General features: G+C 39.3%; 2 protein-coding genes across 5 annotated transcripts in view; one reads left to right on the top strand and one right to left on the bottom strand.

Annotated features, from left to right (window-relative positions):
• The window catches only part of rftn2 (raftlin family member 2), a 43,946-nt gene extending 36,797 nt beyond the window's left edge, over positions 1-7,149 (top strand). The window contains exons 8-9 of the mRNA XM_088352195.1: positions 456-537; positions 4,226-7,149. Of these exons, the coding sequence (XP_088208321.1) occupies positions 456-537; positions 4,226-4,417 (274 nt within the window). The 3' untranslated portion in view covers positions 4,418-7,149. The remainder of the gene's footprint in view (positions 1-455; positions 538-4,225) is intronic.
• A 1,026-nt stretch (positions 7,150-8,175) lies between these two features.
• mob4 (MOB family member 4, phocein) lies at positions 8,176-20,150 on the bottom strand. Of its 4 annotated transcripts, none has more exons than XM_088352198.1 (10): positions 19,998-20,150; positions 19,410-19,472; positions 16,446-16,546; positions 14,614-14,656; positions 13,502-13,588; positions 13,342-13,421; positions 13,164-13,275; positions 11,973-12,068; positions 8,670-8,721; positions 8,176-8,539 (listed from the first exon to the last, which is right to left on the bottom strand). In XM_088352198.1, exons 1-9 carry the CDS (start codon positions 20,148-20,150, stop codon positions 8,704-8,706), a joined length of 753 nt encoding a protein of 250 aa, XP_088208324.1. In that variant the 3' UTR covers positions 8,176-8,539; positions 8,670-8,703. The 4 variants fall into 4 exon arrangements, with proteins under 4 accessions (XP_088208324.1, XP_088208325.1, XP_088208323.1 ...); XM_088352199.1 differs by having other exon boundaries at positions 8,176-8,612; XM_088352197.1 differs by having other exon boundaries at positions 8,176-8,721.
• Between the last annotated feature and the right edge of the window lie 4,715 nt (positions 20,151-24,865).

Here is a 24,865-nt window from a genome sequence, read left to right on the forward strand (position 1 = left end):
GGCCGCTATTGGTGTGTGAGTGTGCGTGTGAATGGGTAAGTGTGAAGCACATTGTAAAGCGCTTTGGGAGATCTTCAGTGACTTGAAAAGCGCTATATAAATGTAGACCATTTACATACGTTGCTAAAACTATTTTTTGTATTAATTTTAAAGCAGTATGACAATTGAGGCACGGATATACTATGCGGGTAAAAGAAAGATAGTCATCTCTAGTTACCTACTGATATTGATGAGCGATCAATTACTCGGCCGATCACTTCCGATCATGCTTATTTTACAAAGATGAAATTGGGCAATTCTCTGCGGCACACGAGAGCGGGACTCACGGCACACTAATGAGCCCCAGCACACAGGTTGAAAAACCCTTGACGCAAAAAACTACAATGTATCCGGTGTTTTCAATGTGTATACAACGTAGCGCTCTTCTAATTCTTTGTCTGTTTTTTGTGTATCAGTGATGGGAATCTGGCCACCAAGCAAGTGGTTTTCCTTCAGAGGCCGGTCAGGAGTCAGGCATCGGCGCATCACAAGAACCAGGTGAGGGGATGCTAGCAAACTCTTGACCAGTGTTGGTTATAGTTACTCACTACTTCTTCCAAAAAGTCAGAGTCAGTCCTGGAGTTACTCTACAGGAATAGTACCGTATTTTCCGCACTATAAGGCGTACCTAAAAGCCTTTATTTTTTTCAAAAACTGACCATGCGCCTTATAATACAGTGCACCTTATATATGGATCAATATTAAGTCGCAAAGTCTTGCAACTAAGGCAAGCAGCCGCCGACTAGATTTTCCCCCGAAGGCGAAGTCGTCCGCGATGTATGATGGGATTTATATACCGGCGTTTCATTGGCTAACCAATGTGTCAATCATCATTTGAATCGATCACTATTGGCTAAAGTTATTCGGAGGTAAAGGAGGCGGATCCTTTTGATCATTTACAGGCTCGCATAGGCTAAAGGGGCAAAACAAAGCCTGCAATTGGCCGAAAAAGATGAACGTGAATAGCAAGTTTGGTTGTCTACGGCATAGAGTTTTACTATTCTGTATTTGTAAATATTTTACTCTCCTGGATTTACTACACTCACGGATATAAGAGGAACATGGTTGCACATTATTATTGAACGCAACGACTTCGGTGAGCTACTCCGGCTATATATTTTCCCAATATCTTGTTTCAGAGTGATTTCGATGTTTCTGTGATGGGTCTTTTTAAAAATTAAACTCAATTCCAAGTGTTTATTGTCATATGCACAGTAAAGTTGCGAGCGAAAAAGAAAATAGAAACTAAGGAATGGTTGGCATTTCTTGAATCCCAAGACTTTAACCTTCCGAATGATATTTGGAACGATGCATTTGAGTAATTGGTGAAATCGTACAGACACCGTTTCTGTACATGTCTAAGACACGTATTTGCTTCTTTGCAAGCTTTCAGAATGTTATGGGGGTAATAATTTTGACTGAACTATCTGACTGTTTTGTCGACGTTCCCATTGTAGCGCCTTATAATCCGGTGCGCCTTATGTATGGAAGATATAGGACCAAAAACTATTCTTTAGGGGTGCGCCCTATAACTCGGTGCGCCCTATAGTGCGGAAAATACGGTAACTATTTCTGTTATTTTAAAAAGAAGTTGAATGTCAAAGAATTGAATGAATGACATTTTCTAAACAGTATTCGGGTCAGTTGAAAATAGAAGAACAGACAGGAACAGACGCTCCCCTTCTTCGGAACATTCAAAAAACGTTTTTTTTCGGGATGTCGAAAAATATCCGGACATTGCTGTAAGTTAGATTTTGTATTGTGTGCACCTTTTTCCGAGTAGAGGACAGTACTGTGGTGCTTCTTTCCGCCACTACTGACGTGTGGCGCTGTGAGAGGTCTCCCAGCAGCCGCCCCGAAGAAGAAATTCGCTTCCCCTTCCTAGTTCTTGTGTAAACATTCTATACTGTATCTCTAGCTTGTTAAAAACATTTGACGTTTTTATTGTTTAATATCTCGTTCATCCATTCAATATGGTTGGTGAGCTGTTTCTTTTGAAACCAAAGTGGAATAAGAAAGCTTGATGCGGTTGAGAAAATGGTCGGAAACCTCTTTTTCTGTCCACTTTCTACCACAGAGGAGGAGCCCATCTTTCAAAAGTAACTTAAACTTAACTTTATTCATCTTTATAGAGCATATTATTTTATGAAATGATTATTTTTTAGGACGAAATAAACATAAAATAAACATATAGAAACCTTAAACATACAAAATATAGCACTGAACCAACTTACAAACAAATTCAACTTACAAATGATCATTCGGAACCTAACTCGTTCGTAAGTAGGGCAGCGTCTGTAGTTGTGCTGTAGAACCTGGTAATATTTATCCGACACAAAAACAAAATACTGTAAAATTCGGACTATAAGGCGCACCTGATTATAAGCCGCACCCAGTACATTTTAAAAGGAAAACCCATTTTCTACACACATAAGCCGCACCTGACCATAAGTATCCTGTGCCCACTTCGAAACATGAGATATTTAGAAAGACGGTACACAGAGTTGTATTAATATGCAGTACTTTAACCCCTTCAACATTCCGCAGAGCTTTTGATAAACATTCGGTCTGTACGATGTCACCAGTAACTGAAATATCATTGGAAAGCTTAAACTCTTGGGATTCAAGATATGATTTCAAAATGTATTCATCAGAGAAACATCAGGATGAGTCTGAAACAGGATACCAGAAAACTATAAAGCCGGCGTAACTCACCATTACGCCCCTTGGCTGTCTTCAACTTATTTAAATGTTCGTGAAAATGGCTTCAGTCTATAGAAGACACTCCATAGAATCCAACTGTGTGAACTCCAAAACACACAATAATGCTAACAGATAAGTAGGAATCTGCTTGAAACATTTCTGCTTCAAATTATAATTCCGTTTACATGTAAAATTATTCCCAATATAGTAGTTAGCCCTCCCCCTCAATTGACACCTTTTCCCTGTTGAGGGTCTGTTCATGCTAAGGCAAAAGTACATTAAACTTGCGTCTTCCTCAACACACTTATTCCATGTGTCTCACTCCAACCTTTAACTCTCGGGCCCCCTGGCGGCCGTTAGAAGGAATGCATAAATTAGCCGCATCCTTGCATATAAGCCTAAATAAATATATAAATAAATATGAATAAACATATTTGTATCCGTATTATAAATAAATTCATCAATACATTTATTAGTATAATAAATATAATATAAACTACCCCCAAAGGTAAAAAAAAAATTGGGGGGTAAAACTATAAATATAATATAAATAAATATGATATAAGCTATAATAAATAAATAAATTTGCATAAATAAATATATAAATTTGGGTTGAAAGCTTGGGAAAAAAGTCGCAGCCTAATGGAAGTAAAAGAAGCAGTAAAAAAATAAAACCGGCTTTTTCGGCTCAATTAAAAGACCTTTTGGCTCCCAAATGTTTCTTCAGGTTGTTTTTGTTTAATCCATATATTACCATTTAATATGTCTTATTTTGAAAGACTTAAAAAGGGGGAAAATAAAACAAAATTAACGCCGAAAAACACAGGAAACATTAATTTAAAAATTAATCAATACATTTTGACCAATCACAGGAGCAAAACTGGAAGGAAAGCGGCTATCAATTGGTGGGTAGCTGGCTCCCACTCCCAAGAGACGGCTCACGGAGTCGGTTGTTGCCGCATTTACTGATTCGCCTTTTCTTTCGGCGCATTAGTAAATACTATATTCATACTTGCTATCTCACTATATTTTGAACAGTGACATGATCCGACAAGACGCGATGTAAATAACTCCGAGGATGAAAACAGTGACTGTAACGATAACAGCGTTGTAACGGTGTCAAAATCAAAAGTTCGATTAACCCGTTACTGGAAAAAGAAGAGTGGGGCTAAATTCCTCCACAGGATTGTGAAAGACTCATTACCAATTATGGTAAATGTTTGATTGGGTTTTAGGGTCAATGGCTTTTTCACACGGGGCCAAAAAGTTTTGTTTTTTTGTACCTTAATAAATGGAATCAACATTTGTAAACTGCATTTTGTATATCCTTGTCGTTTTCTCTGTGTGATATTAAAATTGGTTTAATTATCTGAGTGATAAATATGCAAAAAACATAGGACTCAGGAAAGGGGCAAATACTTACCTTGAAAATGGTGAATTTCTTCAAAAGGTGATAATGGATTACCATGTCCGTTTTTTGCAGATTGTGCAAAACGATGTGTCCAGTCGTTCCATGAGTCGTTCCGCGAGCCGCGCGACACCGGGACAGGAAATCTCCCCGGCAACCGGCGGCATCGGCGGTTTCCCGGTTTTCGGACTGGGTTTTCCCAGCTCGCACCTAGAGGAGGGTGCCTTGGACCAGGAAGAGGGCACAGCCCAAGTCACCTGCATGTGAGCCCAGTTGGACCGACGTCGTCGGGTCCCTGGTTTGAGGACGGCCGCCAGCTAAACATTCCTCCTCTGCTGTGGAAAAAATCTGTACTTTTGGGTGTTGAACATAAGCCATATAGAGAAGAACATATAGGGAATTTGTTGATGCAGTTATTATTCAGCTTGAGGTTCATGTACTAATGCAGTTTTTTTTTTAAATCTTTAGTTGTAGGACATTTTTGCATGCTATAGTTCGTACGAGTGCTTGAAATTCTTGAAAAGTGCTTGGATTTTGGATGCAGTAATTGTAAATGCTTGAAATTGTTGCCATTTTTCTCAAGTCTGCTTAAAAATCACAGACACTGCTCTCTGGTGGCTTCAATTTGCCATTGAATTTCTTCTTCCCTCGTGATTCACGACATATCACGTTAATTTGTATGGCATTGTCTTCAAGGTTGGTACGGGTGCTTGAAATCCTTAGAAATGCCTGAAGTTTCATTTTGTGTGTTCAAAGATTGAAAAGTACTGAAATTTTGGATGCAGTGCTTGTAAATGCTTGATATTCTTGCCATGTTTTTCAACAAGTTGCTTAACAATGACGCAACTTTTTCTGGTGGTTTAGCTTTGCCATAGCATTGCTTCCCTTGTGAATAACAGCTTGCATATTAGTTCTGAGTTTGTCCTCTGGGTCCTTGAAAATGTTTTATTTTTATTTTGCATTTTAAGGATGGAAAAATGCTTGCTTTTTGGACGCAGTGCTTATAAATGCTTGAAGTTGTTGCCATGTTTCTCGGCAAATCTGCTTGAAAATTAGACTGACACTGCTTTAGGATGGCTTTGCTTTACATTTATTCACTCGTGATTAACGGCAGCTGGGATTAGTTTATATGGTATGTTCCTATAAAACGTCATCGCCACAGCTGGTGGTCAAAAAGACAGCCTCATGCTATGTCTAAACAGTGCCCTATATATTATAAATGTACACTCAAGATTCCAAATCACATATCAGTGGTTCTGCAAAGTACATGATTTATATTGGATATCTTCTTTTAATTGTACAAGGGAAACTGGGAAATTGGCTTTGAAAATTAAAAAAAAGTGCTTGAATTTGACCATGAAAAAGGTGTACATACTCTGCGAGCAGCTGTCTTAGAACTAGAGTGGACCAGGGATATAGACAGTTTAATTAAAACAAAACAGCAAAGGACTGCGGCAGGTGATGACGCCATGTAGTTTCTGCCTGGTGCTCTTGATGTGAAAGTGAAGAAATTAAATAATGCATGGGTAAACACTTTCTTTAATGTCCAAATACTTTGTCGCATTAATGGATGAACAAGATTTCTACTGCCTCATAGAAGACTGCGATCTTAGCAGAATCAGCAGGGAAATATATTGTTAAAAAAACACATTGTGCCACAAGACACTCGTTTGCGGTTCTATTCATTTTGGACTACAGTATGCACCTGATTAAAAGTCGCATGCTCGAACATAAAAATGAACCACAATTTTGTCTTTGTACAAACTGCCCCTTATTTTAAGTCACAAGCTTGAAAAACTGGCGCTTAAAAAAAACAACCATTTTACTACTGCGTCAAAAGAATACATGAATTAGGGCTGCATCACGCAAAATGTGAGCCCTATATTTTTAGGCAACAGCGCTGCGGAAGCCATACTGTGGAGAAAAGTGCCAGATTGCAACACAGATGTCTGTGTTATTGGTGCTTGACGTGATAATGGACAAAATACATTCCACTTGTTGTCATTCCCTGACATTGACTCTGAAGATACAAAAAAGTGTTTTTGATACATAACCTCTACTGCTGTTTAATTTGGATGTATAAATTGAACACCTGAATTGTGGGTAAGAGTAAATATGAGTACAGTATGTTCTAAACATTGGATAAAGTACTGTCAAACCTCCTGGTTTGCCCATTATGTATTACATAAATATGGAAAAACATGGTTTCATTTCTCCTCCGGAAGGGCATCATAAATGTTTTCAGACATCAGTGTTTTGTACTTAGTGTGAAAAGAACAGCTCACTATTTTCTTGCCGGCACGAAAAAGGATTTAAAACCGCAGTGTTTAAAATGTAGCAAAGAAAGTACTTGAAGTCTGGAATCTACTGTACTACGAGTTCGACGCTACTATTTAGGCCGACTACAGGGTTTCGCACACCTTTCCACTGCTAAACTCAAGAACTTTTTACGCACTTTCAACACAATTATCCCATTTCTCAGGTGGTCGCGAGACGTAGGGGGCAATGGCGCTTCACATAACACAAACCAATGCCAGCTGCCGTGAATCATAAGGGAAGAGGGAACGCAAAGGCAAAGCCACCAGAGAGCAGTGTTGGCGTCATTTTTAACTTGTCTTCATTTAATTTGTGGTCTCTCGAGTCGGACTGCTGAGAAAACGTGGCAAAATTTGCAAGCACTGGGCCCAGAATTCCAGCACATGAAAACATAAAAATTCAAGCATTTTCAAGGATGTCAAACTATGGTACGAACTATGCTACTAGTAAATGGACCTCAAACTGGAAATCCTTGTGATTAACTCTTTCCAGTGGGCTGCAACTGGCCTATAGAATCAACTCATATCACAGTATTTTCTCCTTTTTGTTTTGAAATAAGACGCAAGCCATGATTCCTTTTTTAAAAAGGGGAAAAAAAATGTTCTCGGATTGATGTACTTCATTCTTAAGGTATTAAAGAGTCAATTTTGCCAGTGTTAAAATAAATGTACATTCTATGACCAGGATTTCTCGTTGATTAAATCCACGCTCATATTTTTTGCTCTTTAAATAAAAATCACACACACAATTACAAAATAAACGCGTTTTACACATTCAAATATGTGGAGCAAGATTAAAATGTGTGTTCTACATGGAACTTTCCACCAGGGGAAATCGTTTCTAGCGCCACTTTGTTTAAAGGGACAGTGTGTATTTGAAAATCATATTGGTTTCAAAATTTAGCAAATTAATTATCAAATACTTGTGAGTGGAGAAATTTGCATTTATTTTACATAACATGATCCTCACTCGGAGGGTGCTGCTGCTCAGGGTACCCGAAAAAAACAAAGCTTGCAAAGGGATAATAAAATTAGATGGAAAATGGTGCGGTTTGGTCACTTTGAGTCTCTGTAGTTTGTATACACCCTTGTACTTTTTGCACTTGTTTTTGGTTGCACAACACCAGGGATGTCAAACCTATAACCCGTGGGCCAGATATGGATTGCTCGAATGGGCCTGTCAGATAATAGAAGACTTGAGCTGTGATCTTCTTTGCTTTGGCCTCTCCGTGCAAGATCCCACCCCGTGGCATCAAAATGATAAGAACGATGAGAAAAAATCCCAGAACTACATAGGGGGATCAAGTGAAGGACTAACCACAGTAACAAAGACTTAGTAACACTAGCCAGTCTCCAGGTTTTTACCCTACGGAAAAGCTGTGGAGGGAGTTGAAAGTCTGTTACCGTATGACAGGCCCAAAACATCACTGCTTTAGAGATCTGCATGGAGGGATGGGCCAAAATACCAGCAACAGTGTATGAAAGCTTGTGAGGAGTTATATTCTCTAAAGCAGGGTTGGTCAAGGCTTTTCCATAAAAACAGCGCTCATAAAAACATTCCGCTGCTCTTAAAAGGACAATGTTGAATATTTATCCCATAGATGTTGCCGTAATGTATTGTGCAACCAAAAAAATGAGTCCACGGTACAGAGACTCAAAGCAAAATTCGCCCTTATAATTTTTACCCAGCATTTCTCAAAGGAAGACAAAAAGGGAAAAATATTTTATTTTAAAAAGAGAAAACATAGGAAGAAATAAGGAAAAAGAGGCAAAAAAAGGAAAACGGGAACAAAAAGAAAAGTAGGGGCAAAGAAAGCAAAAATAGGAAAATGAATAAAGGAGAAACAAGGAATTAAAGAGAAAAATGACAAACGAAAATGCAATTTCTCTTTTCCTTTTTTCTTGGGTTTTTCATCTCTCTTATTTTCTTCTTGTTTTATTATTCATTTTTTTCTTTTCGATCTTCTTATCAAAAGAAATAAGGTGCGTCTGACACTTTAAGTCTTTGTATTTTGTCTTCTTCCTTTGTGCTTTTAGCCCTAGTTTCCAGTGGCCCGACAGAATACAGCGACATCTAGTGGGAAGAAAATACATACTGAGGCAGGGGCTTCCACGACGTGTGCACAAAGGTCTGATCAAAGCCACTCCTGCCATATAATAGAGATTTATCCTCCTGAAATCATTCCCAGAGTCTTGAAACTTACCAAAGAGCAGTGCCAAACCCCTCTTAAGGACACTTTAAACTCCACGCCCGACCTTCAAAGTAACAAACGCACAGGTTCAGAAGAATACGTTTTTTTAATAATACACAATGAAAATGCCACAAAGAGTAACAAAGTTTTCGTAGTTAATTTAATTATTTAAAAAATAAAGTGGATTAGGTAAAGCAAAATAATTTAATGAGGGTGATGGAAAGGAAGGCGGCAGGGGCGTAAAGGTGGCCTAGATTGCGCATTTCGGCCATCTTGTGAATATCGAAGAAATATCGGCGGCACACCTAGGACAGCTAGTTCTTTGTTCTTCACAAATGCACGAGTCACTCCTACGTCTAAACATGAATTTTTTTTCTGTTTCGTAGCCTCATAAATTGGCAATCTAAATCACAGGCTGACTGCCGCCCCCCGCACGCCCCCACCAGGGGTGGGCAAACTACAGCCGGCGGTCCAAATGTGGCCCGTCAGGCTTTTTACTCCGGCCCAATAAAAAAATATAATAAAATGCATAAAATGTTCTTTGTTTTTAGTGCTGTATACTCCGGACGATAAGGCGAACCTATAAACCCCAAATTGGCCAGAAATTTGAAAGTGCGTCTTATATACCAGTATATAAATTCGTGGAATAAAATTGCAAATGCATAGTTTACATAAAATGACACTAAACGCAGTAACTGTTCTGCCTTTAAGAAACATATTGAGTGGTCTTTGAGTGCCTTCGTGCTTGACATGTTAATTGCTTGTCGCTAAAATCTTTGTTGTGGAACCAGATGTCATGTTAATTTGTGCACTATAATCTATAAAATAATTTTGATTTAAACGTTTTTATTTCATATGCAATCCTAGCTCGTACAGTAGCTTTAATTCCATGCACCTTATAGTCTAGTGCGCCTTATATTATTTTTATCACAGACTGTTTTTTGGGGGTGCATCTTACAGTGTAGAATACAGCCATAATAAGTAATTTGCTGCCAGTCTCTCAAACATTTAAATAGCTGGCTACATTTTACTTTCCTGGATATTTTTTTATAAGGTGTACATTTTATATGCCAAGATATTTATCAAATATTACAAAAAAACACTATGGAGCTAGCCGAATTACATTTGGAGATTTTAAACACATTTTATCAAATTTTGTACTTAAAAATGGCACATATTTTATTACTTTCCCTGAAATCTGAGTGTCTCAAAACCAATATGATTACCGTATTTTTTGGCCTATAAACCCCACTTAAAAAACAAGAAATTGGCCACAAGTGCACCTGGAAAATATGTCACAGTTACAATAAGATGCAGCGAAATATGATAGGCATTTATCGGGGCGGCATTAGCTCAGGAGGTAGAGCGCTCATTTTGGGATCAAGAGATCGCAGGTTCGAATCCCAACTCCTCCGTGTTACATGTCGAAGTGTCCTTGGGTAAGACACTGAACCCCTAATGCCCACTTACATGGCTGCACGGCCGCTATTAGGAAATGTGAAGCACACTGTAAAGCGCTTTTGGGAAGTCTTGACTTGAAAAGCGCTATATAAAATGCAGATCATTTCATTTCATTTTCAGATCATGAATTGATTTTAGCGTTGAAACTAGTTTGTTTTATGTCGTATGAAATGAGTTTTTTTTCCCCCTAAAACTTTTTTGATGCAGCCCTAGTTTTAATTTTATGCACCTTATAGTCTGGTACGTCTTATTTAAAGTATTTCATAAAAGACTATTTTTTGAGGGTGCGCCTTATAGTCCGGAAAATGTTGTAAATTGCCTATTAATAGATTTCTAGAAAATAGCTATAAAGTGCACAGGTAGATATCTTCCTGTCTATTTATCGCCGCTATTCTAAAAAGACTGATGTCTATTTTTTTTTTTCATGTGATTTTTGAATGAATGGAACAAAAAAAAGATTTTTTTTTTCTCCGTGTATTGCAAACTATATTAGTAGATGCCCCCAAAATCAAATCAATATTATTCTTTTCATCCTGGACAATAATTTTTAAACAAATGCGACCCGTGTATAAAAAGGTTTGCCCACCCCTGCTCCACACCCTTTCGCTCGGCCCATAACGGTAGGCATGACATAGCAAGGAATAACAATGAAGCAAACAGAGAAAAAAAATGATAATCACCATTGAGAAAACAAAATCAAACAGGCTATTATTTACACTGGGACGTGGGGGAGTTCATAGTGTGCCTTTGTCAACAATACAGGTAGATTGCTGTGATTATATGTCAGTTTGTTTTTCTTTTGCAAATCCAGCTGCTCCAAAAAGAAAATGTTCCCGAAAGGAGACGTGTGGTGCTTTTTTGGGGACAAACGAGAGGAAATTAAAATGTCCTGCAGGTGTCTGTTGATGGCAGGTGGTCTTAGTATGCTGTACAGTAGTGTGTTTTGTGGTATAAGTACAGTGCCTAGCAAAAGTATCAACCCCGGGGGCTCCTGCAGGTGGGACATGCCCAGAACACCTAGGAGTGTCGGGGAGCCACCGTAACTCTGCCTTTAAGAAACATATTGAGTGGTCTTTGAGTGCCCTCGTGCTTGACGTGTTAATTGCTCGTCGCTTAATTGCTTCTATAGAACACGCAACAGTGGGTATTTGTATATTGTATTCTCTTGCTTTATTATTGTATTGTTTCTCAGCACAGGGATGCTGCTTGAAATGTGAATTTTCCTGCGGGGATGAATTAAGTATCTATCTAACTAGCTTCTCCATGAGCAGCTACCTCATCGTGGTGGAGGAGCTTGTGAGTCCCAATGACTCTAGGAAATAAGTTGTCTGGGGCTTCAAACCCCTGGTAGTGTCAACCATGACACACAGGTCTAAGGTGAGGGGCCAGACAAAGCGCAGCTGACAGAACCCTCATGAGGATAAAAGAAATTAGGACACCGATTCCCTCTCATGGACGTGGGTTACCATGCCCATCGTCTGGGGCCGGGCATGGAGGTGGGGGTCCTGCTGACTCATGGGGAAAATCCCAAAAAGACTTGTGGGTATGATCATAGCAAAAAGAGGTTGTACAAAGTATTAACTCAAAGGAGACCAATAGGTTTGCTTTGCCTACTCTTCAATTTTTTATTTGTGTTACCTCAATAAAAAATGTGGAATGAATTTGGGTTATCTTCACAACTCTGTCTCACATGTTGTTGAACCTTAGAAAATATCTTGAGATTTTTTTCCTTAATTTAAGTCAAAAGGTTCTTTGGGGGGTAGGGGTCAATACTTTTGCAGGGCACTGTATGTGTATGCGGTGCGTTCACATGCATCAGGCCTCGCTCTCGCCGGCTGACGAGGTGTTCTGCACCTCCTCCTCCAGGATGGGAACGATCAGGTTGTCCTTGGACATCAGATTGTACTTCATCACGAAGCGCGTGAAGCGGTGACACAGGAAAGTTTCGTTCTGCCGGCCAAAATAGAAAATGCGATTGCTCAGATTTTAAGATATTGAACCCGTATTCAGCTGCGCGGTTTTCCACTCTAAGCTGTACACGTCGCGTGCTTTTGCGTCACGTCGGTAAAATAGTGACTACCGCAGAGTCAGACAGCGATGAGCCCAAAAATAAAAACACTAATGAAGGCTGTGTGTTATGATCCCTATATTTCTTGACAACAGCGCCAATGCAACCAGACTTCAGGAGAGTAGTGCCAGATTGAAAGTCATCTTTTTGTGTTGTCTTTGGTGGTTGCCATGGCAACAGACCAATTTATTTTGGGGGGATTAAAAATTATTTAGTCAGATAACTGGAGAAAATACATTATTTAAAAAGTGTGTACACGAGTATGTCTTGGTTGTTAACATTTGCAGTTCTTCTCTAAAACTCTTCATAAAGACTTCTTTTCCTCAGTTTAGTAGTACAATGTATATATCTATATGTCAAACTAAGGGTGGAAAAGGTTTTAAAATAATTTGCCTATTCGATGTTAAGGTTAAAAAAGCCCATAAGCTTGCATCTACACCATATGAATCAGGAATTCACGTTGGATTTAAGAGAGCAGGGGAAAGCCTTATCCATAACATTCTACTTTTCATTCTTTACTTCAATATTCCAGAAATGCTGTCATTGAGTACCAAGTCAATGTTTTTCACTCAAGCATTAATGCAACATTCACTCAGAAGTTAAAGCCTAAAATCTTCTTTAATCATTGTTTAACTTTTGACTGCAACAAGGTAAAACAATTGTTGGGATTTTTTTTTCCAAGTAAAAACTGAAAGCAAAATTGCCACTGATAGTAAATCGGTAAAATAAGAATTAGCCACTAGATGGCAGAGAAGGCTTGGTTGCAGTTACACTTGAATGAGTTGATATTAGCGAGGATAAAATACACAACAGTTCTTGCAGTTTAATTGGTTTGGTATTTTGTTCCACCTTTTAATGGTTGCTTTTTAAACCCTTCCCTCAAACCTATTTTTGTTTAGAGATGCACACCTCCTCGTTTAACTCCAATATGTCCCAAAGTGCGCATTCCCTCTAAAGGCCTCATCAAGTAAACGCACCTCGTATTTGTCAAATATCTGGCGGTGGTGGAAATAAGCGTGAGAGAATATCCTATAGATGCGACGGCACACCGAGCCCAGCTTGGCCACGGATGACTCCTTGATGCTCACCCTGGAAACGCAAATGAAAACCAGGAGTCACGCAATGATAAACGCAAGATGCGTAGAGGAAAGCCACCTGCTGGGGAAGTATTTGTTGCTATTGAGAAGACAGGCAGCTCCGTCCAGCGTGTGCCTGGTGTAGTCGATAGCGGGGCACTGCAAGGCAACGCACACCACCGTTGAGAGAAGATGGACGAATGAGAATTTGCGGATAGGACGGCAAGATAGGAACTCACCTCTTTGGGGGTCTTGTGGGCAGCGCATAAAAAGATCCACTGCTCAGTGGCAGTCATCTGTGTGCATGTGTCTGGATGGCACTCGCTCTGCAAGGGCAAAACATACACCACAATTTAGGACATACAACTACCGTACTTTCCGCACTATACAAGGCGCACCCAAATCCTACAAATTGACCAGAAATGTAAACTAAGCCTTGGAATCCGACATGCTTTATGCATGGAAAAATTGGAAATCAGTGGATAATTAGCGCTGACCACAATTGCATGGCATCGGTGGCAACGAGCATTGAACCCGAATAACGGCAGTAAAAGTGCCGAATACTAACCACCAGGCCACTAGGAACATAGATGACATAGGAAAAGGAAATAGCTATTATCTCATGATAGAAATATTAGAGACATTTTTTTAAAAAGTGATCAAAATAGATATAAAACATTGTTTCACTTTTTCTTGTTCTAAAAAAAGCATTGAAAGTAACAAACATGAACTACATGCGGCCATGCGTTTATAGCCCTCAGGATGACTAAAATTACTTCCCACAATGACTTTCTTTTCATTGAGTACAGGATCTCGAGTGCTTCGTGAGTCAGCAATACAATACTGTATTAAAATGTTCCCCAACCTCTTCTTTATAATTGACCAGTTTAATGTCTGACAATTTTCTCACAGCCTGGTCAAAAAATAACATCAACTACTTGGTAGTGTGATAATGAGATGAAGCAGAGTGCCTTCTCATGTTTTATCCCTCGCAGACCAGTGGATTGCATCCGGCGTTCTCCGGTTCCAGGTTCGATTCCCGTTGCAACCAATTTTTGGAACTGTAATCAGTGCTATACTTCGACTGATCAATCAATGCTAAAATATGGTTTATTAATCATCCTTTTGTTTATTATTTGCAGTGCAATGCCAACCCTTACTGAGTTTATACTTCCATGAACATTATTTGTGAAAGAAAATACCACAAAGACTAATTTTGTTGGGGGTGCACCTCATAATCGGGTGCGCCTTATCGTTTGGAAAATACGGTAATGGCGACTCCGCGTCAGCTCATTCGCTGTTCTCCATTGAAACAAATATTAATAACTCATCGTTGTAAAAAAGCACCAACCTGCAGTTTGACCGCTAGTCCGTTGAGCTCCAAGCAGAACTGCCTAGAGTCAACAAAAAAAGCTACTTTTAATTGCATAGCAAACATACTGCAGATCATGTTTTATTATTAACCAATTTGAACGCAGCAAAATGTAAAACCGTTACCGCAGTCAATATTTGATCAGACAAACGCACAAAGAAGGTTTAAACAGGTTACGGCAGAAGTTCGCAACATTTTTTATGATAAGCCCCCTGACCAAAAAAAAGCTTTTTAGCTGGAAATACTAAAAACAAAGGATGTTGATCTGATCAACTAAACTTTTATCGTGTTATTCTAACATTCTTTAATTTAATCAAATATGACCACAACAGGTCCTAGTGACACAAAAAAAAAAATATTATATATATATATATATATTCTTATTTTGCAGCATTGTAAACCTATTTTACCTTTACGTTTATACTAGTAAAAATTATAATAAAAAACAGGATTATTTATTTTTAATTGTCAAGAGTGGAAAATTAATAGAATGACTTGATTTGTCCTTTTAAAAACTGTTTATTTGAGGGTGGAAATTTGTGTAAAATGTAACCACTTGTATTGTTTAGTGCGACTGATAAACAAGTACGGAGACCAAAAGTAACCAAACCACACCATTTTTGTCAACCTTTCGTAAGGTTTTTGGGCTACCCGTAGCAGCTCGATGGCGGACAATTATGCCAGCTCCCTCTAGGCGAGGCTCATGTTATGTAAAATACATACACATTTCTTGACCAACGAGTATTTAAAAACATTCACAATTGTACAACAGTTCGTGTATTTTTTTCTTATTGTTCCAATCAATATTTTTTTTTTAATGACAGAAGTTTAAAAATGTTGTTTGAATTGTATAAAGCGGATGCCGATTATAAAACTAATGTTACTCATTAGCTTATTTTGGCAATTTTAAACAAGTAAGTCACAAGATATCAGTAGGGTTTTTTGGCACAAGCTACGACTGATTTTCAAACAATTTATTTTTGCCTCGCCTGAATATTTGGCACGGGGCGAGGATTATATTTTAGCAATAAAACCTTCTTTTAATAAACGTGTATCTGTTGAAATGCATTAAAACCGTAATCGTCCCGATTGAAAAGTTTAGTCATGATTTGCTTTTGGCCACATTGCCCAGCGGGATCCTGACAACTTTCTCATTTTGAAAATGTTAATATTGTATTTAATATATATATACAATAATAATAATAATAATAATTTCCTTTGTATTGTCATTCTTTGTAACAATGTACACAGAACGAAATGTCGATACACCTGACCCGTTGTAGCGAGTCGATGCAGCCGCAGCCAACAGAGGGCGCCGCCATTTTACCAATTAGGTATGACTCGGCCGAGGCGCGAACCAGCGACCTCCCAGTCTCAAAGCGGGCACACTACCATCTAGGCTACTACACACACTAATTATATATATATATATATATATATATATTAGAATAAAACTAAGATGAGAAAAATCAAATGCACAAAATAATTTCCCAATCGTGTATATCTTTTTTAATTGTGATCGTAAATATCGATGAAAAATAGCTTGTATATATATATATTTTTAAAAAACAACAAGTCATTTTATGTACATAACTTAGATTTACTTGAAATAATGGGATTTTATCTTTACATCGTTTTATTACGGGCGGTTCTATTTATTTAAATCTCATATACCCTTATTTGACAATTACTGGTTTACCACATATTTTACACTTTATTACACCAGAAAACAATTCATTGCACATTTACAACATGGAAATTCCATAAGTGGAACATCTCTTGAACCTAAGAAGCATCACGTATATTCGTACCTGAGGTGCTCGTATTTCCACACACCCTCATCTTGACCCTCGGGGGGTTCCAGGATTTTGTCGATATTGGAGCAATCTGAGCGTATGTTCTGCTGTATGTACTATAGCAGACACAAGACAAAACTAAGAAACATGCAAAATGACAAAAAAAAATGTGATTTTCTTCTCAATTTGAATTTGGTCTGTAAAAATTTACTTCACATAAGCTCCCTAGCAACAACTGGTTGCACAAGTACAAGTCTTGTGGTTTTTGCGCCATTTATTTGGGGGAGGCAAATTAAATGGGTGGTGTGCTGACCAGTGTTGGGAGTAAAGAGTTACTGGAATGTAATAAATTTTCTTTGTAACGAGTACTAAAATTTAGCAACTCTGCTGACGTTGCTATAAAGACTATACAGCGTTATTTTAGCAAATTATTTTATAACAACATTTTGTAACTATCATTTCTACTCCGTGCATTACAGTGTTATTCCGTCATTTATTAAGTGCAGATCATGTCAAGTTAAGTCATGTTTATTTGTGACGCCGTTAATCACAAAGAGTCTCAAAGGGCTGCACAGACAACACACTGTTGCAAACTACAGACCATTATTACACCATCCCCTGATCTAAAACCTACATGAGGGAAAGGCAAAACTCAAAACCTCAACGAGGGTAATGAATGTGTTTATCCTAGAGTGCCGTGTCCAATCCCATTGTAAACAATAGTAACTGGATTGTTATCAAATGCAGTTAAGATAATTGTAATTCTGACGAATCGCCTACAGTTTGCTCTGGCCCCTTCATAAATTGATAGCAATTCTCCTGCAGGCTTTTGTTGAACAGTATTTTGTTCTTCTCGCATCTCTGTGTGGCCAGCTCCTCATTCAGCACCGTTTCTCTGGCCCTTGACAGCTCAATCTGTACATATATTCTATTAACAACAATAATCTTATAGTCCTCTGACTGGTGAAGAATCATGCATCACTCACATTTCTTCATAAACCTCGATCCACAAAATCGGTAGGAGGGTGGGGGGCATGTTTTTATTTACCTACAAAGTAATACTAAATAGTTGTGGTGTTGCGGCGTCCCAAGCACAGAGTATAAGAGCACTTAATTTCTCCTCATGGAGATATTCTCCCTACCGTATATACTTGCATCTAAGCCACATTTACAAACATCAAATGGAATACTCAAAAAAGTGGGTCAGCATATATGCACGAATTTAGTTGTGTGTCACCAGGCGCAAATGATATGCTGCGCTTGGAAAAGGGGTGTGGCTAATAGAGGACTAAAAAAAACAACGGAAATAATGGTGCAAATGTAAGCCCAGAATTTATGGTAAATGTGTGCTGATTTTTCTTTAATTTGCATAATTATTTTGATGAATGTTTTTTGATTTCTTGAGTAGATAGTGCAAAAGTGGTGGGACATAGAATGAGAGGAAGGCCCAAATATGGTTGGATGGATGAGGGGAAAACATGCTCCGGTTGTGAGGTTGGTTAATTTAATTGATACGAGAGTGGGTGCAAGTGATAGATGTAAATGGCCAAAGATCTTTCAGAATGACTAATATCGACGCATATGATGTGGAGCGGGTAAACCAGCGTAGGCTGTCAGGCCTCTCTGCTGATGAAGGGTTACATGGCGCAGCAACTAACCCCTTGTGGTGCTGGGGGCTTAATGTTCGGTGTCAGGTCGGGAAGAGAAAAGTAGAATGAATGTTTGGGGAATGCGAGTGCATTCCTGACTCTAGCTAACTCTCACTAGGGGGTATAGCTTCGGAATAATAGATATACAATCATTTTTGCAAAACACCATGCCAAGAAGGAAAATAAGAACTTCTTGGACCGTACCCAGAAAATGAAACGGAAAATCTTCCAGTAATCTAAAGCCTAGAGACAAAACAGATATGGAGCGTCTTGGCTAAGTGTTTGCAAGCTCTCGAAGGATTTTATATTTTATACGATTGGATACAGGTTGCATTTATCGAGTGCAATGAAGCTTTTCACTGAGTGAGCTTCAGGTCACGCCGTTCCGAATGCGAATGTTTTGTTTAGTTCTGTTGATAAAAGGACTCTGACGGAAGAGGCCAGACGCACAAGGACAGACATCGAGGCGAGGTGGTGGAGCCGTGGAGCCCACGTGGGGGCTTTCATTGACGCGCCCATGGTAGGAGCCAGCGCACCAGCTGGCGGAAAAAGGCGTGGGCCGGGAAAACTTCAGAAGATCGAAAGGGAGAATTGAGAGAGGAGGCTCGACGGAGACTCGAGCGACACTAATTCAATGGAGTTCACTTAGTTAAATACTTTAAGAAAATAAATCTGCCCCCGTGTGAAAATGTCGGCTATTCTTGTCCATCTTTTCCCAAAAAGAAACGAGCACACAATATTAGGACAGAATGTATGTTGTGTTTGGTTAATGAAGTCAGATAACTAATTCGAACAATTTGGTAATAATTTAATTCCTAACACTCTCAAGATCGTACAAGCCAAGAAATATGAATGCCTCGCTGCTTCTAAGGGTGTTGTACACGAACTCTTCCATTTATTTTACGATCTGGCTGATTTAAGGCAGTTTGAGGGGGTCGGCTTCTTTGCGAGTACATATGAAATGAAATGATCTGCATTTATATAGCGCTTTTCAAGTCAATGACTTCCCAAAGCGCTTTACAATGTGCTCCACATTTCCCAATAACGGCCTTGCAGCCATGTAAGGCGCTAACCTGCTTATTGGGGGTATTAGCGGTTCAGTGTCTTACCCAAGGACACTTCGACATGTAACACGGACGAGCCGATCTCTTGATCCCAAGACGAGCGCGCTACCTCCTGAGCCACTGCCGCTACTGCTGCTACAAGATCATGTCTTTCTGAGTAACGCACTACTTTTTGGTCTCATTAATCGGAGTGGGTAACTCGATTACTTTTAATTACTATTAACTGTAACTAAGAACTATTTTTCTGGTGCTCTGTGCTCACACACCTGTTGAACAGCCAGGGTGCTGTCCATCTCCTCGAATGACTCATCCGGCCAGTTGTAGAAATCCTAAAAAGAAAGGGTTCGGACGCATTGAGGGGATAATATGCATACTTCAAAAACACAAAAATAGACAGCGATGCAGATGCCGCAAACGTAAATACACGCCATTAGTTTACAAACACGTCCGCGGGAAAATATACACGTCGTTATGACTCCTTGCTAGATAGCTTAAGGCTAGCTAACTAGGCTATCACTGCTTCCTGCTTAGCTAACGCGTTCGAAAACTGACGAGAGGTCCATTGTTGCTATTTTAATTCTTAACTAGGCACAAAAGAGTGTTTTTAATTGTAGTAAATTGTATTTAGATATACTAAAGGGGAAACCTGTTGGGGAGTGGTCCACCAACTAAACGGAGGAAATGCTAACCGCAGCTAGCTCGCTAGCACCAGCCCTTCCGACTACAAGTCGGCCGTCGAATATCTCGACCGGAGTCCGGTGATAAAACCACAACAGTAGGAAATGGCGTAGTCACGTCGTGTCGCGGTGAGGTTGAAAACGAAATTCGCCATGAGTGGGTGGCCTAGAACGCACCTTCGCCTTGGTTCCAGGCCGATTCCTCCTGAGAACTGCAGTACCCTCCGCCATGACCATCTCGACAGAATACCCGGATGTGGGCCAGCGGCTTGATTGTAGTGGCGGAGAGAAGCAGAACTTCACCAATGTCGGATAAACTTCCAATAACATAGCTGTCCACCCAATGTTCCCTGTCATTTTCCAGGGGTCTGAGCGTTCACACAGAGTCGGTGAGCGACGCTTGAAACAACAGTAAGCAACAGCAATCCCAAGTGTGGCAACTAAGTCATTATCAAACATGTCCAAAACTTGACATCACATTACATTTTGCTGAGTTTCCGGCAATGCAAAATGATTTTTCTCTTTTGAATGAATTGACTCATGTACGATTGCAAAGGTTGTACGGCCTACAAAAGTCGTTTGTTCTTACAATTCTTTTACAAGATATCCGTTTCTTTTTATTTCCTGATATATTTTGTGGGATAATATTAACATTTTTGGGGGCTTATTGAGTCGGTTGTAAGATACAGAACTGTATTTAATCACATTTTTTTTAGTGGACAATGTTGGCAACAAGATTCACTTGATATCATTGGAAATTATTTGAATGCAACACAAACTTTTTCTTCTTTTTTCCATGTTTTTTTTCTACTTTTTTAAAATTCCTTTAAAAGAAATCTCATTGTGCTTATTTTTTCCGAGCTGTTACTTTTTTCTTTTTCTTTCTCTATTTACTTTTTTCCTACATTTCTTTCTTTTTTTCTGGCTTTTTTCTAAAATTTTCCTTCCTTTTTTCTCTTCCTTTTGTTTCTTTTTTCTCAGCTTTTCACTACTTTTTCATTTTGGTATTTTTTTCTTTATTGTTCTATTCCCCCCTTCCTTTAAGTCATTTTGTGCATAATTTTACATAATATTTGGTCATGTTGGGATGAAAGAATCAAAAACAACCCGAAGAGCCGTTTAGGACCCGAAAGAGCCGGTTCCTTTTAGTGAGCCGAGCCGAAGAAGCCGATTCTCGACAAACTCTAACTTTACTCAACTTCGTTCTACTTCGACTCGACTTCCAAATACCGCATTTAGGACACAACGTCAGGGGAACCCCTGTATTTTGACCTTCATGCACTGTAACTTTGACATAAGTCGCTTTTTAATTAGTAATTTTGAGCCCTCATTTTTGTGCGCCGGCTAGATTTTCTTGTGCGCTTAGAATGTGCGAGCAGTGCGCAATTGCGCACGCGCACAGCTTAGAGGGAGCACTGTGTCCCCCTCAACTAATTGTGACCCTTATCAAACAAGAAATGGATGTCCGTGTATGTGTATATTGTTAGGGAAAAAACTATATAACAACAAATGTAGCGTTTACCAAACTGTTCGAATTAGTTATCTGACTCCATTAACCAAACACAAACTTTATTCTCCTAACAAATGCATGCTCTTTTCTTAATAAACATATTGACAAGAGACAGGCATTTTCACACGGGGGGTAGATTTATTTTCTTAATTTATTATTAAGTGAATTCCATCGAATTTTGCCGAATTAGTCCAATTAGTCTTGTCGAGCCTCTCATCTCTCGTTCTCCGATCTGTCTGTCTTGTCTCTTCCGTGTTCATTTTTTTTTGACACGTCGGGGCATAGGCCCCTCCCATGGGGCGTGCTGACTCCTCCCCTGGCCAACTCCTCACGTGGCTTCCACCCAATCGCCACCTCCTCCTCGCTGGAAGACGCCGCCACGTTTAAAGGGCTCACAACAAGAAAGCTTATCAGCTCAAAGCAATGCCAAGCGTCCATCAAAACAAGGCCCAATTCCCTCGTCAGCACCCTGCTATCAAAATTCTCCAGCCAAAACACTCCACACTTCGAATGGCGCGACCTTCAGCCTTCTGTGAAAAATCCCCACTGCATTCAAAAAAATTTAATTTGTATTATATTAAATCCCTTATAGTCAATTAAATAGAATAAAAAAATCCTTCAATATACATCCAAGAAAATAAGTATTTGAACACCCTGCTATTTTGCTATTTCCCCCACTTAGAAATCATGGAGGGGTCTGAAATCTTCATCGCAGGTGCATTTCCACTGTGAGAGAGATAAACTAAAGAAAAATCCAGAAATCACAATGCATGCTTTTTTTAACAACGGCAAGGGACTGGCAGCTTCCTGGTGGACAATGACAAAGCCCATCTCAGCTCTATGGGGAGCAGAGCTTTCAGCCACTCTGCCACCCAGCTATGGAACTCATTGCCGCATGACCTCCGCAATTCTGTCAACCTGTTCGCCTTCAAATCCGACTCAAAGCTCACCTCTTCAGACTTGCCTTTTCTTGATTATATGCCTCACATACCGCCCCCTTTTAACTCTACTTAGTTGTATCTGCCATTTATTACTTGCTTGTTTTATTCTTGCTTTATTTTTGTTTGTTACTATATGTTCAGTGACCTTGGGTGACCTGAAAGGCGCTTTAAAGCAGAATGTATAATTATTGTTATTATTATTGGGAAGCAATTGCCATTTTTCACACATCATCTCAGGTACAACACTCTGTGGCCAGACATAGTGCTGAGCAGGTAGTGCTCGTTGAGTTGACAGTCCCCAGGAAGTACCGGATGGATGAAGCATAGGAGGGGAAGATGGCAAAGTACACCGATCTCATTGCTGGATGCTGGAAGAATGGGTGGAGGGCCCGGTGCTAGCATACTGAGGTGGGCTGCAGGGGCTTTGCAAGCCGGTCCTTACACCATGTACTCGGGCTCCCTGGTATTTGTGGACTGCATAGCGAAGAGCCATCAACAACATCATGGCAGCTAAAAAGGCTTCACGCTGGCTCTAATTGAAGAGGGGGAGGCGTGGCGTAATGCACTATTTGGACACGAGACGCGGGATTGATCAACCTGGGCTGGGTCACCAGGGCGAGGGTGTCTGATTAAGACCCGAAAAACCCGATGGATGACCCTAGGACGATGTGTCCAGGTTTCACCATATGGTGTATTATCTAATAATCCACCGTTGCAGAAAAGCTTCAGTATCTTGGCTATTCTGGATCACAGCATGAGCTGTTTCTGAGGTCTGAATTGTTCCAATTTCATGACCTTGTCAAATAAAATGCTGCTGTTATCTTCTTTAAAGATATGAACAAAATGTTGCTTATAGATCTACAGATGTTTGGAATTCAAGAAAGGGCTCATAAATTGAGAGGCTAAGGAAAGGTTAATATACATAGAATTTGAACAATGCGCTATTGATTTTGTGTGTCTGTACATGGTGTGAAACTCTGGAAAAGTCTTGAGTTTACGACTGGAAATGCAAAAATATTCCCAAGTAGGGTCTTAGTGTGCACTGTAATGTCTGTTTTCTTACTCTTGTTGGTTATATTGTTGTCATGAAGTCGTCTTTTTGCTCTCTTTGCCAGTGCTGATGTTGAGTTCAGTTTCAGCTGCTTGTGAATATATAGATTTATATATGTGTGTTGCTGTATCAAGATCATTTCTTCCTCATGCCATGAGGCTCTTTAACTCCACCTGGAGGAGTAAAAGCCCACATTAAACCCCACCCCCACATTTGCATATTACCCTATTTTTATTACAGTGTGTATTTTCCGTTGCACTATTAAAATTCTCTATCAACACGTTATATTGGGTATTTTTGTGTTCTATATCTTTTATTTCTCAACACAAGGTTACTGCTGGAAGTGTAAATTTCCCTACGGGGATGAATAAAGTATCCATCTATCTATCATCAGTCTGTTGCCTGGGGTGACACAGTTGTGAATGCTTTCTTTCTGTTATTAAACTATTTCTTGTAGTAAGGATCGACTATGGGCTGATACTGATTATTATTAAGAGGAGGCCAATAACCAATATTTGGGGCAGATATTCATTTGCTGTAATAGCTAAAAAATTGCGTGAGATTTTTTTTTTAAATAAAAAAAAAGGGAACAATTGAAATATTTCTTATGAATTCAAACACAACTTTAAACGCTCTAATTTTATAGTAAATTAATTAGAATTAACATAACATGACTATTGTCATAGTCTGAAACTCATGACAAAAGGTTACCAGACTCCAGGGCAGACAACTCTGAAAAGTTGCCGGCCCCATTTTTTTTAAGACTAACACAATAAGACAACGAATTGCAAAAAAACTCATTGTTGCATAGTATTAAGGGTTGATAATCAGAATATATACAGAACAACACTTTAAAATTAAGTTTATTATAAATCTACTTATAACATTCATTGCATGTATATGAAATCGCCGTTTTCCATCTGCCATCAGTATGTACCTGTATTTACTCATCTTCATTCATGCAATGTTAGCGTTGCGTCGTCTGCTACAAGCCACGTGAACTCCTCTTTCCACGATGCTTTTAATGTACCGTCATCAATTTTGTTAGCTTCTTTTGAATCTTCTGCGGCTGAGGTTTTGGCTTGATTCCTAACCACTTCTCCATTTTTCTTGTGTTCTCTGTGCATCTACTTTGGAAAATGATATGCAAATGCACGACCTTATAACGCTCAGGAAAGTCCGGAAGCACCAAGTTATTCGATGCAGGCTTCTGATCGGCTGTCGAGTATGCAAATTGCCAAAGGAACCGAAATTCCGACATTTCCCAACCGAGCTTTCGTTTTTTTCTTCTTAAAAAAATTGTCGGCCACCCGGGCAAAGACGTTTTTTAAGTTGTACGCCCAGGGCGTCCGGGCAGACATGATTTCAGACACTGCTAATGTTCAAAAACTAACAGCAAATAAAATTAGGCGGAGCAGCATCCCATATAAAGGGTACATAAAAACTGCCAAGTAGTGGGCTAGAAATATTATGAACAAGCACCAAAGAGTGCCAAACAGGAAATGATGCTGGCTTAATGACATTCTATTCAAGCATTATTGAA

Source organism: Urocampus carinirostris, chromosome 14 (assembly GCF_059441175.1).
Source record: "Urocampus carinirostris isolate Australia breed hairy pipefish chromosome 14, RoL_Ucar_1.0, whole genome shotgun sequence".
Taxonomy (NCBI): domain Eukaryota; kingdom Metazoa; phylum Chordata; class Actinopteri; order Syngnathiformes; family Syngnathidae; genus Urocampus; species Urocampus carinirostris.

What these genes read in the sequence shown, in the direction of transcription:
- mob4 (XM_088352198.1), bottom strand. Translation starts at nt 20,150, where the DNA reads ATGTTATTGGAAGTTTATCCGACATTGGTGAAGTTCTGCTTCTCTCCG. An exon ending in GCACCCTGGCTGTTCAACAG is followed by an intron (nt 16,547 to 19,409) that starts GTGTGTGAGCAC and finishes TGTCTGCTATAG; the next exon opens with TACATACAGCAGAACATACG. An exon ending in AGATATTTGACAAATACGAG is followed by an intron (nt 12,069 to 13,163) that starts GTGCGTTTACTT and finishes TTTGGCCGGCAG; the next exon opens with AACGAAACTTTCCTGTGTCA.